Genomic DNA, 15,869 nt, shown 5'->3' on the forward strand with positions numbered 1-15,869 from the left:
TCAGCTCAACAGCCTGCGACTTGGGGAAGACGAGACAGTTGCACATCTGCACTCCAGAATAAAAGAAATCATCACCGGACTCACGAATCTCGGAGAAAAGGTAAGTAACCGAGATTCGCTCAGGTACGCGTTAAATTCATTTCCGAGAAATTCAAAATGGGCATCACTAGTAGATGTTTTTTACATTTCGAAGGACTTAGAAAAAATTTTATTAGAAGAATTTTTTTTCAACATTTGAAGTCCATGAGTCAAGATGTGCAGGAATGAAGGAGCCCAAGAACAACGTCGCCCTCAAAGCTTCGAAAGACGAACCTGAGTCAGAATCCTCTCTCAACGACGAGGAAATGGTATTGATGGTAAGAAGATTCAAGAAACTTTGTAAATCTAGATCTACTAACCATCCGCGGGGGAAGAAGAAAAGGACGATCCACTGCTACCACTGCGACGAAGAAGGGCACGTCAAGGACAACTGCCCCAAGCTGAAGAACAAAGACAAGGAGAAGGGTAAGAAGCCTATCCAGAAATGAAAGGTCCTGAAGGCGACGTGGGATGATATGACGTCCGAATCGGAAGTCGAAGCATTCTCCGGACTTGCACTGATGGCGAGTCATCAAGATGATGACTGCGACTCAAGCTCTTCCGAAATGAGCATTGAGAGCATCGATGAAGGGGGAGACACGTCGGAAGAAAGCAGCAGCTCAGGGGGAGAAACGGACAACGAGACAAGGTAAGTCAGGTACGATCTCTTCCTCCCGATAAAATGTTTAAGATCGTTAAACTTTTAACAAAAGACTGCTGCAAATTAGAAAGTGAAAATAAAAATTTAAAAGTAATTCTAGCTAAGTCTTGTCCCTTAGAAGAATTAGATAAATTAAAACTAACAAATGAAAAATTGAAACTTGAAAATGATGATTTGAAAATTCAAGTAGATAACTTGAAAAACTATGCATGTTCATCTAAAATCAATTTTAGAAGATTTAATAATTTAAATTGGTACTTTAAATATCACCCGGGACAAATTAAGAACATTACAAGAAAATATGTCCCTAAATTTTTTTTGGTTAATCTAGTAGGCTGGAACCTATATTGGGTTCTGAAGTCATGCTTAAATTAATTTTAAAATTAAAATTAGCGCTTTAAGTGAGAAAATTAAACAAAAAATTTCTTTATGAGGCTTTGTCTAAGGAAGTGGTTGTTACTCCAATAACCAAGAAGGCCTAGTGTCTCGCCACGACCTGGAAGCCAAAATATTGAAATAAATGTTTAATTAACTTACTAATGAAGCATTAATATAAGAATTAATTAGTGCTTGAAAAAGGTTATTCAAAACATTTTATTTCAAATTAGAAATTTACTTACTTAGAATTTTTTTTTGCCTAATTCATTTAAAAAAAATACTTAAAAATGTAAGTTAGGATTTTTTTTAATTTCAATTTTTTTTTTACTTAGGATTTTTTTATACTTAGAAATATTCTCAAAAATCATTTTTTCCTAAGTTAAGAATATTTTCTTGAAACTAGAAATCTCAGCTTAAATTACTTAAAATATTTTCTAAATTACTTAAAAACTTAGAACTTTTTTTTAGAAATACTTTTTCTAAGTCTTTAACCCTTAGATTGTTTTTCTTGAAACCCCATTTTTTGTGATCAAAGGGGGAGAAGGGAAAGTATAAGTCTAGGGGGAGGTAGATAGATTTTATCTTTTCTATCTTTTTGCGCTTAAATTGTAAATTAAGTAATTTACTTAATTTTATTTAATGTCTATTTTAACCCTATCTTAACTTAGGTTGATCACACCAAAAAGGGGGAGATTGTTGGAATCCCAAGATTGTTTTGGTGTGATCAACAAGTTAAGTTAGGTCCTGTGTTGTTCTAACCTTGTGTCTAAGTGTGTAGGAGCTTAGGAACACAGGTAGTCAAGCGGAAGACGCAGCTAGCGAGAAGGATGGCAGTCTGAGGGACGAGGTGCTGCGGAAGAGTACACCGGCGGACGAGAAGGAAGCGTGCGGTGGTTCCGAGGGACAAAAGCCGAAGTGGAAGATTGCTCGGGGAGCAAGAGATGCAGCTAGCGAGAAGGACGACACGCGGTGCGTCCGAGGGACGAAGACTGCGGATGAGTACGCCGGCGGACGAGAAGGAAACACGCGGCGATTCCAAGGGACGAGAAGCCGGAGGGAAGCCCGCTCGAGAAGACCGGAAGTTGGGTTCGGGTGAGCCCTTTTCCGGATGGCAGAGATCACCCAAGCGAGCGGATCCGGAGGAGAAGAACCGGACCGAGGCGCGACTGAACTAGAGAAGAGGTCCCGGACGAAAAAGTCAACATCTGTTGACTTTGGGCTCCGGGGCGCCCGGAGCAGTCCGGGGCGCCTGGAGCCCTCCGGGGCGCTCGAAACCCTTCCGAGCGCCCAGACCTTGATTTTGACCAGGATCGCGATTTACGCGATCTGAATGTTGGAGGATAAAGTTTTATCCCCCAGGGCGCCCGGAACCCTTCCAGGCGCCCCGACTAAGGCTATAAATATAGCCTTGGTCTAGAAGCTTTTCATCAATTCAGAACTCAAGCATTTCTTTCAAACACTTGTACGCTCTCTGTAGTTAGCTTCTGTTTCCTGAGCTTCAACGTTGTAAGAGGCTTCTCTGCCTGAAGGAGATTGATAGTGCGATCATCTTTCTTGGATTAACAACCACCCCGGTTGTAACCAAGTCAAATCCGATGCCTCTTCCTTTTTTTACTTTTTCTTGTTTAAGTTAATTTTATGCAAGTGTTAGTTTAAGAGTTCGAGAAGGGTTGTTCTATTTTTTATTTTACAGGGCTATTCAACCCCCCTTCTAGCCGGCCCAACGGTCCTACAGATATTTCCCTTATTTTCTTCCTCAGGGTATTCCACCGGCTCTTTGCCCCTACCTGGCTGTTGAGTTCCCTGGCCTCCACTTTTGAGCAGAGCTTTACTTGACTGTCCTACTGTAGTAAGTGGGTTGGCCAGCAACTTCTAAAGCTTGAGGGCGATCTCGGGCGAAGGCAGACCCAGTTCGGCTATCTGCCAAGAGTCACGGGCGAATTGGACACAGTTTCCTGTGGAATGGGTGTGGGACCTATGGTAGGTACAATAGCGGAGCCCCCACTGACAAGGTTTAGGGGCTTGGACAGCTTCGACTCGTTGCACCACCCTAGATTCCTAACCTGGAGGAAATCCTGGTCTGACATCCTTGGAGCGGGGAAAGGGTCGAGTTGGAGGTTGGGGTGGTCTTCTCTCTGACTTGTTGGTAGGAGCAGATGTCTTATCTGCTTTCCTCTAAGCAGTCTGGGCTTCTTCTACATTAATGTAGCTGGTTGTCTTTCCTAGCATCTCATCGAAATTCTTCACAAGTTCTCGAATAAGGGCTCAGAAGAACTCCCATTCCACCAGGCCATGAGAGAAAGCGCTCATCAAGATCTCAGAGGTAGCAGATGGGACATCCTGAACTACCTGGTTGAAGTGTTTTATGTAACTTCTCAAGGGTTCTACAAACCCTTGCTTGAGGGCGAAGAGATAGTGGCCTATCTTTTGATATTTCTTATTGTTGGTGAAATGGCGCAGGAAAGCGTTCCTAAAATCCTGAAAGCGGGTGATGGATCCATTCAACAATCCATCGAACCACTTTATGCCGAGCTGGACAGAGTGTTTAAGAACACTCAGCACTTAATGGCGTCGCTATATTAGTGCAGCAGCGCAACGTTCCGTAATTTTCGGAGATGATCCTCGGGGTCCTTGCTACCATCATATTCTCCAATAGTTGGGGGCTTGTACCCCTTCGGTAGGTTCTCCTCGAGTACCCTTAGATAGAAGGGCACTTGCTCCTCGAGCATCTCCCTCGGCTCCTCCAGGAGGACTATATCTTTCCCTTTTTCGATTCTCTAGGCGGGGAACTCTCGCCCATGGAGGCCTAGTGTTGCTTTTTCTTGTGGTAATACTCCGGGCAAGGGTCACGATAGAAAGCATGGGGAAAATCCTCAAGCTATTTTCTTTTAGACCCCCTATCTAAAGCGTGGGTTTAGTTTTTCAAAACGGCGAGCATCTTGTGCGGTTGCGAAGTGGTGGTGTGCCTTTCGGAAGCCACTTTCCTCTTGTCTTCCTTGAACAACTCATATTCTCCTGCTATCATGATGACGTTGATTTTGCCCATCGTCACGTTCCATAACAGGTGAAGGAGATTCCCACAGACGATGCTAAATTGATCCTGTCTGGAATCTGAGTCAGACGAAGGCTGGCTGAGCTAGTACTGGCGTTGACAGAGAGGTGACTTGGGCACACCTAGTGTATATACACTGGAAAAAAATGAACCCCCACGTGGTACTCCTAGATAGTGGTAACGAGACCGGCGATACTTTGACTCTGCGTACACTCAGACGAGCACACGGAACATTAGAGACCAGAAACCAGGGAAAAAGTCCCCGGCGCATGCCCTCGACGCTCAAGTTAGGTACTTTTTCCCCAGAAGAATAGTGTACGAAAGAAAGAGAAATGTAGAAGACGAGTGCGTATGTGCGCGTACCTAGTTAACGGAGAGGACCTCCCTTTTTATATGACGACGCGTACCTTCAGAGCTTGCATGTTGTCAGAGAATGTCGGGTGTCAGAGCCTGTTGGATGAGAGAAGGTGTACGATGGTCTTCTATTGGTGAAAGGGAGGTTTCGTTCGTAGAGGATAGTAAACCATTAGAATATTCCCTGACGTATAGCAATGATTCCTTGATAGGAGGTTACGATTCTCTGACATTGTCCTATCCGGATTTAGCTACGGATAGCTCAGGATGCCTGTTCATAGATACCACCTGACTTGAGTCTTGATAAGGAGGCTGAGTCGTGGCGACCCGCCCGGACTTTATCTGTTCTCTGTATCTGAGACTGGCGGGAGACCCATTCATTGCGCCTTGATCGCTGCATGACCGACCGGGAGTTGTCTTACTGAAAGTACCAGGCCTGACTACGTGGCCCAAGCTGAGGAAACCTGACCAGTCGGGGTAGGTATGGCACTACTCCAGGCTGCGTCTTATGTCCTAGATCTGAGACCCTGCTCTGTTTGTACCCGACCAGGAATTATGCTGCTGATGAAGTGAAACGGTCTAAGTCCTTTTTTCTTTTAACTGCCACGTCCATTTGACTGCTGACCACCACGTCCCTTTGACTTCCGACTATCCTTGACTGCCACGTTCCCTTGATTTCTTATTGTCTTTGACTACCACGTTCCCTTCACTTCTAACTGTCTGACCTTATCGAATCCCATTTTTAAATCAAGTTGCTAAAAGAAATATTAAAATATTCTTTTAGGATTTATTCATTTTTTCAATTTTTAATTTAGATAAAATTTGTTTAAGATATTTACAATAACATTAGAATATCATCACATAAAACAAATATGAAAAACTATAGAAAAAAATATAGATTTATAATATCAATTCAATTGGAGAAATCGAAGAGTTTTGAAATTAGAGAAAATTTAGAATTAAAGTTATTGATCGCCTTTATCTTTATTTTTATTATCAGGCGTTGCGGCTTTTGTTGCCGTCTCCTATAATTTTACTCTTTTACAGATAGATAAAAGAAATTATAAAAACATAAAGTCCTAAATCTGAGATACAACTTAAATCTACGTGAGTTTAGTCTGTATAATATGCGTTGTGTGTTTTTTTTTTTTACTTTTTATTGTCTTTGAAATGTGCATTTAGATTTTTTTTTTATTTTCTAACCTAACAAACTTTATATATATATATATTAAAAGAAAAAAAAAAGTTAGTTTGTACCTCCGTTCAGAATTGGAGCATCAGGGATGCATCCGTATGCATTTTTGGCCTTGAAGCAATGGCTCTATGAGATTAAACTCATGTCCGGCTCTGGTCGGACGGCATACTTCCCGTGCGGTTCATGTCCTGAGCAGAGATATATCGAGATACTTGAATAGAAAATGAATGCTTCTGCCATTTTATTTACCGCTGAGGAAATTTGGGTAGCAAGCTTTCTTCAATTTCCTCAAATTCATGCTGTGGGGACTGTTCTGTTCCTGTTCCTTCTCTCTCATTGTGTGCCTGTCCTCTGACACTACAGTCTCTCTCTCTCAGCTGTGCTTCATTCCTGATAGTGCAAGCAAAGCAACCACCCCACGCTTTTTATTTGGTTCGGTGATAATTCCCTGAACTTTCTTGTTTTCCTGGCCTGTAAAATTTCTGGCTCCGCTCTTTTCATCTTGCTCTTCAACCTTTGTGCTCCCTCACTTGGTCCCTTATTTAGTGCCTCGCTACCTCAACCCTCAAGTCACTTCTTGCTTCATTCATCTCCTTGTCCTTCTCGTTCTTGCTCTAACCATTGTCTCATCACCGCACGGGTCCAGGCATCATGGAGAGGCTACTGTTTACGCTACCTGTTTGGTTGGGGTGCTGCTTGGCGATGAGGTGGAGTACTTGAATGCTAGGGGGGATCTCTAGGTTGAGGAAGACGTCTGTTTTTCACCAAATCGAAACCGATTTCTTCATCTTCTTTCTTTTGCAGTTTTTGCAACAAACTCACACCTTCTCTTCCTGATTGAAGTACTGCTATCTTTTCCTCGTCGAGAAGAAGTCAATTAACTCTTTCATATGTCTCTCTTCTTGAGAAACAAACAAATAAATAAAGGATTATCTGGGTAAAGATCTCTCCCAAGAAGTTTGAAGCCGAAAGGCCTTGAGAGGTTGGTTTAACATTAAATTCTACTTGATTATCTCGTTCTTGCAATTTTGTCTTGGCCTCAGTTTTTTTTTCTTCTTCTGCTATTCAGGTCAGAAAGAGCACAAGGGATGATGGATCTTTCTGGGCATGAAGGTGAGATGACAATCCCAATAGCTAGTGCCTATATTGGTGGCGGTACTCATGGCCACAACAACAGCAGCATCCATGGCAGCCTTTCCCTCCACCACCACCACCGCGACCGCCAGCAGCCCTCCAATGGTCCTCCTCCTCCTCCCTCTCTAGTCCTACCCGTTGCCAGCGCCGCCGCAGAGGACCATCACCACTGCAGCGCCCAGAAAGGCACGATCAAGTACAGGGAGTGCCTCAAGAACCACGCGGCCTCCATCGGCGGCAATGCCACCGATGGCTGCGGCGAGTTCATGCCCAGCGGCGAGGAGGGCACCCTCGAGGCGCTCAAGTGCTCGGCCTGCGGCTGCCACAGGAACTTCCACAGGAAGGAGACCGAAGGAGAAGAGCAGCCTTCTCCATCGGAGTACCTCCACCCGCTCAGCCTCAGAGGAAGGAAGGTGGTGGGCTACAAGAGGACCCATCTCCTTCTCCCTAGCCCTGACCACTACCACCAGCTTGTCCCACGAGTCAGCCCGCACAGCATGATCATGCCTCTGCAGCAGCAGCAGCAGCAGCAGACGTCGGAGTCGGAGGAGGTGGAAGTGATAAGGCCAGCTTTGGTGGTGAAGAAGAGGGCCAGGACCAAGTTCACGGCGGAGCAAAAGGAGAAGATGCTGCGGTTCGCGGAGAAGGCCGGGTGGAGGCTCCAGAAGCAAGAGGAGAGCGTGGTGCAGCAGTTCTGCCAGGAGATCGGGGTGAAGAGGAGAGTGCTCAAGGTGTGGATGCACAACAACAAGCACAACTTGGCAAAGTTGCATGTTCCTCCACACCTTTCCAGTTTGAATGACCACCATTAATTGCACTCACCAGTTCCTCCTCCTCCTCCATCTTCCTTGCCAGTGCTCTCATTGACTAGCTTAATTATTATTTCTTTCATTCTTCTCATGGTAGATGTTGAGCTTGGTAGAGAATGCCAAAAACTATTTTACTATGTCATTGTCACCTATGCTGTGATGATTCCGCTGTTGTTCCTAAACTTCAAACTTTGCATGGTATTGGGCAGAAGTTTGTTAGAGAACTTATTACGCCACTGTTATCTGTGATTTTGGCAGGAGTGAAGTGATGGATGAAAGAAGATGGGGCATGAGCTACTCGTTTAATCACTAAAGCTGTCATGTGTTTTCAAGCTTCTGCCACTGGGCTCAACAAGCAAAAATTTGTGCGTCCAGTTTGTTAAAAAGAAAACCATGCAGTTCGGGGTCTGCTGCTGTAAGAGGTTGGAATTAATAAGGTTGCTGCTACACTAATTAAGTCGCTCTTGTACCTTGACATATCATGGCCTCATTTCGAGTCGACATTTCATATATATCCCAAGATATCAGGCTAAAGGATAAAACTAGGATCAAAGGATGAAACTTAGTGAAAAGAAGCCAATAACTCAATCTGCCGAGAAAGAAAAAGGGTCGCAAAGATAATTGAGCGTTGTAACAACTCCTAGGTTTCATGGAAGGCCTAAGCGACACCAATTTGACCTCTTCTATTCATTCCATCCCGACTATGATCACACCACTCAAGACTATCAGAAGCTAGGTTGGGAATCGAGCGTGTCAATCCCCGATAAGGTCGTCCTTTCTAATCCTAGAGGGAGGTCCACAAAAACAAAAAAGAGGATGAAACAACGCGTAACTCGCGGTCTCCCAAGTGGGACGAGTGAAGACAGGATTAAGGCCGGAAACAACGAGATTCACCTTCTCAGAAAGAGTGAGAGAGGGGCACCTCGAAGAAGCTAGGCTGGAGGACAATAACCATCCCACTTGAGAGATCATTAAGGTGATCCTGGAAAGGAGTCACTAACCAGGCATGAAAATGCAGATAATTTTTCTAAATCCATGTCACTTAATTATGAAAATAGGAGCTCTTTTACCACACAAAAAATCTGGTTTCCCCTTTTAGTTTTTGCGGCTCTAGGATCAAGTTCTTTGATCTTTCCCAGAGCTCAAAAGCTCACGCAAGGTATCAGGATTGAGCTTCATCATCTCTCCCCGGCCCCGACCTGAGAAGTTTGTCAAAGGTCTTGGAATCAATTTCTCTTTTCTCACCTATATCTCATAACTTCACCCATGGTCTTGGTATCAAGCTCCATCATCTCTCCTATATATATTTAGAGGTTTGCCCGATGTCTCAAGATCAAGCTCCATTATCTCTTCTCAACCTGAGAGGTTCGTCACGCCTAAGGTCTTGAGATCAAGTTCTCTTACTTCTCCCAAACCTCAAAGGTTGGACTAAGATCTCAGGATTGAGCTCCCTTATCTTTCTCAAACCTTAGAGGTTTACCCAAAATCTCTGATATGATTCGGACGTCAAAAGTCAAGGGGATATGACAGTCAGAAATCAAGGAGGTGTGATAGTCAGAAGTCAAGGAAACATGACAGTCAACATACGGAATAGGATCACCTGAGACCATCTAGCGTATAAAGCCAGGACGGGATCTACCGGTCAGGAAATCAGGTCCGCGGCAAGACACGTGATCAGGGCGAAACCTGACCTGGCATAACCGGTCAGGTTTCCTCAAGTTAGCTTGTATAGACAGACTAGTCATTCTCGATCGGGTCTGAATCATGCTAGCAAGGAGAAAGGGACTCTGGTCAACCCCTTCCGTCCATTCAGTTTGTTCATCAGCACTTAGTAGACTGACCCTGGCTGCCTCGATCACACTCGGGCGGGATAGAAGGTGCTACGCGACAACGGGTCAGAGAATCATAACCACTTGTCAGAGAATAATTGCCGCATGTCAAGGAATATTCCAATGGTTGGAGTCATCTGCAAATAGAACCTTCCTCCAGTCTATAGGAGAAGGCCACATGTCCTCCATCACCCAACAAGTCTTTACATCCGACACCTTCTGGCAGGGGTCAGTCTCCAGAAGGTACGCACTGTCATATAGGGCGTCCTCTCCCTTGCGCAGGTACGCTCACTCGCACATTTGTCTTTTACTTTTCTTCTTCGTACACTGTTCATATGGGGAAAAAGAACCTGACTTGAGCATTAGAGGGCTTGCTCCGGGGACTTTTTCCCTAGTTCGTGGCCTCTAACGTTCTGTATGCTTATCTGAGTGTGCGCAGAGTTCTAGTACCGCCAGTTCAGACCCAACATCCCCTCAAGGCCATGTGGGGGTCCGTTCTCTGAAGCTTGTACTATCGTAGCATCATAGTCTCTTCCCCATCAACGCCCGCGACACTTCATCCGACTCAGATTCCGGATAGGATCAGTTTGGCGCCGTTTGTGGGAACTTCTTCGCCTGTTCTGGAGCGTAAAGATGGAGGACACCAGAAGAATCAATGTAACCATGACAGTTGGAGAATACAAACTGTATAAGGAAGCCAAGAGGCGAGCAGCCTCTGAAAAACAGGCCACATCTTCTCGACCATATAAGATGCCGGTAGTTTCTAAAGATCTAACTCATGTTTCTGATAGAGAGTCCAAAAGGAAACAACCCAAGGAGTTTCCCCCAGCCTTCTATCAGGAACCGTGTCTCGATTATTATCACAAGGGCCCGGGCGGCTATAACAAGAAAGAGCAACCACAGGCTTCTATGGAGAAAAGCTCCCCGCCCAGGGATTCGAAAAAAGGTAAAGCTATAGTCCTCAGGGAAGAGCCTAGAGTGGAGTCCAAGGAGCAAGTGACTTTCTCTACAAGGGTACTCGAGGAAAAGCTGCCCAAGGGGTACAAGCCTCCCACTATTGGAGAATATGATGGTAGTAAGGACCCAGAGGATCATCTTCGTAAGTTTAGGAGCGTTGCCCTGTTGCATCAGTACAGTGATGCCATCAAGTGCCGAGTGTTCTTGAACACTCTATCCGGCTCGGCACAGAAATGGTTTGATGGATTGCTGAACGGGTCCATCACTTGTTTGCACGATTTCAAAACTATCTTCCCGTGCCACTTTGCCAGCAACTAAAAATACCAAAAAACTGACCATTGTCTCTTCGCTCTTAAGAAAGGGCCAGCCGAGCCTTTGCAAAGTTATATCAAGCGCTTTAATCAGTTGGCCCAGGACGTTCCATCGGCCACCTCTGAAATACTGATGAGCGCCTTCTCTCATGGGCTATTAGAGGAGGAGTTCTTCCGAGACCTCATTCGGGATCCCGTGAAGAACTTTGATGAGATGCTTGGGAAGACTACTAGCTATATTAACATGGAAGAGGCTCAGACTGCTCGGTGCAAAGCAGACAAAGCGCCTACTCTGCCAACAAGCCAGAGAAAAGGTTACCTCAACTGCCAACTCAACCTCTTCCGCGCGCTCAGGATGCCCGACCGCCTTTCGGTCTCGGTCAGGAACCTCGATTGGCCCCACGTGTGGCAGCTGTCCAAGCCCCAAGACCTGGACCATGGGGGCCACGTTACTGCACTTACCATCGCTCCCACACCCATGCCACCAGTGACTGTTTCCAGTTCGCCCGAGACTCTCGGCGAGTCGCTGAGCTGGGCTTACCTCCACCTGAGATCGCGCCCAGGACTCAGTAGAGGATACTAGCCAGCCAACAGGTCGGGGCTGGCGTAGCTCAGCCTGGCCAACCTCAGCATGACCATGCTGGACAAGGGAATCAGCAGCCTGACCAGAACCAGGAGCTTGAGGAAGTCAGGGAAGAGGAGAATCGGGGAAATGTGGCCATTCGTTAGATAGACATGATCTCAGGAGGACCTACAGATGGAGATTCAGCCCGAGCCAGAAAGTCTCATGAACGGTGCTTGGAGATACATCCTGTCGGAAGCAATAGGGAGCAAGTTGCAGGGCCTATCATTAGCTTTGAGCCTCAAGACCTGAAAGGACTGGAGTTTCCATAAGACGATGCCCTTATAATCAAGGCAGTCATCGCTAACAGTCGCGTGGCTAGAGTTTTCGTAGATACCGGGAGCTCTGTCAACGTACTGTTCAAAAGTGTGTTCGATAGCATGCAGATCGACGCTAGTGTGCTCCAACCTGTGGCTACTTCGTTGTACGGTTGCACCGGTAATGAGGTACGATCCATGGGCCAGATTAAGCTGGCCATATCTTTGGATAGTGAACCCCTGGTGCGGACAAGGAGGAGCACCTTCATAGTCATGGATTTGCCTTTCTCATATAACGTCATCCTGGGAAGACCAGCCCTGCATGAGTTCCGGGCAACGTTCTCTACCTTTCATCAAAAAAATAAATTCCCTGTGGGGGACCAGGTCGGGGAAGTTAAAGGTGAGCAACTGGTCTCTCGTAGGTGCTACATTGATATGGTGAAGGTGGAGACTCGCAAGCCTCAACGAACTCAAGACGTCGGGATCCACGCCATTCAGGAGGAGCCTTTACCTATAGCAGAGGAGCCCATCCCCTGGGAGGAGGTACAACTTTATCTAGTGCCCGGAAAGTGTCACCCACATACCTAGCGACCTACCTATCGAAGTCAAGACGTACCTGGTCCAATGCTTGTCTCGTAATAGGGATGTTTTTGCTTGGTCCCCTGAGGAGCTACTCAGAGTCAAGCCTGAGGTGGCTGAGCATAGATTGCATCTTCTGCTTGATTCCCGACCGGTTAAGCAAAAGAAGAGGAATTTCTCGATCGAGTAGAATAAGATCATCCAGGCTGAGGTAGATCAGCTCAGGAAGGCAGGTCATGTTAGAGAAGTACAGTTCCCGTCCTGGCTCTCTAATGTGGTCCTGGTTTCTAAGCCCATTAATAAGTGGAGGGTCTGCATTGACTTTCGTGACCTCAACCGCGCTAGCCCCAAGGACTGTTGGTCGCTACCCAGGATTAATCAAATGGTGGACTCAACCTCGGGTTGCAAGAGGATTTGTATGCTTGACACCTATTAAAGTTATCATCAAATCCCTCTGACATGGGAAGATCAAGAAAAGGTCAGTTTCATTACGGCTGATGGTACCTTTTGTTATACTATCATGCCTTTCGGACTAAGGAATACAGGGGTGACCTATCCAAGAATGATGGATAAGATCTTCAGAGAGTAGATAAATTGTAATATGGAGGTTTATGTGGATGACATCCTCATCAAGTCCACCCTAGCCATTAATTTGATCATCGACATTGAAGAGACTTATAGCATATTACGACAATATGAATTGAAATTGAATCCATTGAAGTGTCTGTTCGGAGCTCGGGGAGGAAAGTTTTTTGGATATCTCATTACTGAGAGCGAAATTGAAGCCAACCTGGAGAAGGTTTGAACACTTTGAGACATAAAGGCCCCTCAAACCTGAAAGAAGCCCAAAAGCTAGTAGGCAGGATAATTGCGCTATCCAGGTTCATATCCCGATCAGCAGATCGAGCGCTACCCTTCTTCAAAGTGCTTAGAAGAGCGGCCAAGTTTCAGTGGGATGAATAATGCAATCAGACCTTTGAAGAATTAAAGAAGCACCTGGAGACTTTACCCTCTTTAAAAGTTGAGCCTACGACCTTTGAAAGAGGGCATTACAAAAGCAAGTGTCCTACTTATAAGAGTGGATCCACATAATCAGAAGCAAAGGAGGAATCGATGCCTAGAGTCTGGAAAAGAAAGGACTATATTAAATGCTTCAAGTGCAAAAGAATGGGTCATTACAAATTTCAATGCCTAGAGAGAAGACCCATAGACTTAGGGGGAGTAATTAAGGTAAATCAACTTAAATTTCATGAAAATTTGCATGTTTGAGATTTTTCATGTTTAGATTATATTGAAGAACTAGAAATATATGAATATTCTGAATTAACATTGTTTAACAAAAATAATTTAATTAATAAAAATTTAACTAATTCAAATGTAACTAAAATTGATAAAATTAACCCCAAATCTTAATTTATTTGATCAAAACATAGATCTAAATTTATTAAATTTAAATTTAAATAATCTAGATAATAAAAATTTAAAAATAACTAAAAGTAAACAAAATTAAATTAAATATTTAGAAAATAAAAATAAGGATTTAATATAAAATAATACTTTAAAAACAAGAATTTAGAAAATAAATTTTCAACTAATAAAAATTAAAATTCTACTTTAACATTAAATAACATAGAAAATAGTTTTTCAAAATTTAAAATTCAAAGTTAAAAAAATCGGTAAATTACTTTTAAATCCCCATGCAAACTTAAACATTTGCATTCAATCTCTATGTCAGTATATATTTGTTTCTAGTACCTGAGCAAACAAGTTTATTTGTTTCAACTCCCTAACCCTGACAAAATTACTATATTGTCCTTTGGATTTAAAACGCTCAACTGAATGCATTCTCTCCCAACTTTCGATGCATCACTTCGCGACTTCAAACCTCAGCGACACATTCTGCCTTCGTGACTCCAAACCATCGACGATGCACTCTCCAGCTTCATCCCTAAACCATCTTCATCGCCGTTGAAGGCAAAAATCATAGAGGTGGCAGAACCCGACTAAACCCTCTTAAACCCTTTAATCATCGGTAAGTAAAATTTGTATGCCCTAGATTTTGACTAATTTGTTATTCCTATGTGAAAAATTGAAGCTTTAGTCATGGGTGTTTTCAATTTTGTGAGGTTGAGATTAAATAAAATTAGGTTTAGGTGTCTGCATTATAATTTTATTAATGAGTTTGTATTACATCTTCTTCAATTCAAGGAATGTGAGATATATGCAAATTTTGTAGTGCTTATCAATAAACTGAGTAATGTACTTAATTTAAGCACTTTGATGCCCAAAATCTATAGGGTTGTACTTTAGGGTTATGAATGGGTAAATTGTTATAATTATTGGTGTTGTCCATTTTGCTGACTCGAATAAAATTAGTTTTGATGTTCAAATTGTAGTTTTTTTTTTAGTGTGTTTATGTTTTATCTTCTTCAATTAAAGAATTGAAAGATATATGTTAGTTTTGGGTATTTATTATCAATAAACCGAATGATATACTCAATTTAAGCGCTTTGATGCCTAAAATATTAAGGGTTTGTACTTTAGGGAATGAATGAGTAAATAGTTTAAATTTTTGATATTGTCTAATCTGCTAGCCAGAATAAAATTAGTTTTAATGTTCAAATTGTAATTTTATGACTGTGTTTGTATTTTATCTTCTTCAATTGAAGAATTGAAAGATATATGTTGCTTTTGTGTATTGATTAGCAAGAAATCAAATAATATACTCAATTTAAGCGCTTTGATGCTCATATTTTCCATGACTTGTACTTTATGGTATGAATTATAAATTCTTCTTGTTGTTTGAGTGTGGTTGATTTTGTTAGTTTGAATAAAAATGGGTTCTAAATTTCTAATTGCAACCTATTTTATGATTGTGTTTATATTTTATCTTCTTCAATGGAATGGTTGAATGATATATGTGGTTGTTGTGTAGTGATTATCAATAAACTGAATAATATACTCACTTTGATGCCCATATTTTCCATGAATTATAGTTTATGGTAGGGGAATTGTTAAGTAATTTATTTTTATGCAGAAATGGGAAAGAAAACCCGAGCTATAAAATTAAAGGAGGTTAAGGGGAAATCTATGGAGAAGAACAACAACAAGAGCAAGAGTAGTAAACAATCATGTTCACGTTGTTCATCAACATATTTCATAGCAGTGTTGGATGAAGTATTACCCAATTTGGGTAATAAGCAAAAAGAGAGGATCAAAAGCACTCCACTTGTTCCATGGCTTGAGATTCCTCAGATGTCAATTAGTAGTACCAGAATAGATTTAGTATTAAACAGATTCCAGTAGTCTTCGCGTTCTTTCTTGTTTGGTGACAATATTGTAGTTCCATTCACATCAACTGAGTTTTGCATCATCCTTGGTTTGGCCCATGTGGGGCAACCTATTGATTTGGATGCCGACATGGAGTCTAAATTTGTGGCTTAGTTATTTGGAGGAAAAGTTGGCAACGTAAATAGGACTACAATTCATGATAAAATGCTTTTATTAGCTGGATCAGAGAATGATTCTGAAGTGGATGATTTTGTTAGGCCGTTTATTTGTCTTCTATTTAACTGTGTTATTTTTCCTATTGGTAGCTATTCCACTCCTCCATTTATTATATCCTACATTGATAACCTGACAAGGTTCTTTGA

General features: G+C 43.0%; 1 protein-coding gene across 4 annotated transcripts; it reads left to right on the forward strand.

Annotated features, from left to right (window-relative positions):
• Positions 1–6,184: 6,184 nt before the first annotated feature.
• On the forward strand, positions 6,185–7,967 carry LOC121968170 (zinc-finger homeodomain protein 3-like). 4 transcript variants are annotated; one of them, XM_042518654.1, is made up of 3 exons: positions 6,185–6,458; positions 6,523–6,700; positions 6,788–7,967. In XM_042518654.1, the coding sequence occupies exon 3, from the start codon at positions 6,807–6,809 to the stop codon at positions 7,662–7,664; it is 858 nt and encodes a 285-aa protein (XP_042374588.1). In that variant the 5' UTR covers positions 6,185–6,458; positions 6,523–6,700; positions 6,788–6,806; the 3' UTR covers positions 7,665–7,967. The 4 variants fall into 4 exon arrangements, with proteins under 4 accessions (XP_042374588.1, XP_042374595.1, XP_042374582.1 ...); XM_042518661.1 differs by having other exon boundaries at positions 6,185–6,425; XM_042518648.1 differs by having other exon boundaries at positions 6,185–6,700.
• The last annotated feature ends 7,902 nt before the right edge of the window (positions 7,968–15,869 follow it).

The sequence above is a fragment of the Zingiber officinale genome, chromosome 1B (genome assembly GCF_018446385.1).
Source record: "Zingiber officinale cultivar Zhangliang chromosome 1B, Zo_v1.1, whole genome shotgun sequence".
Lineage (NCBI taxonomy): Eukaryota > Viridiplantae > Streptophyta > Magnoliopsida > Zingiberales > Zingiberaceae > Zingiber > Zingiber officinale.

Bases quoted from the DNA above. Each gene is read 5' to 3' on its own strand.
- LOC121968170 (XM_042518648.1), top strand. From the start codon at position 6,807: ATGATGGATCTTTCTGGGCATGAAGGTGAGATGACAATCCCAATAGCT.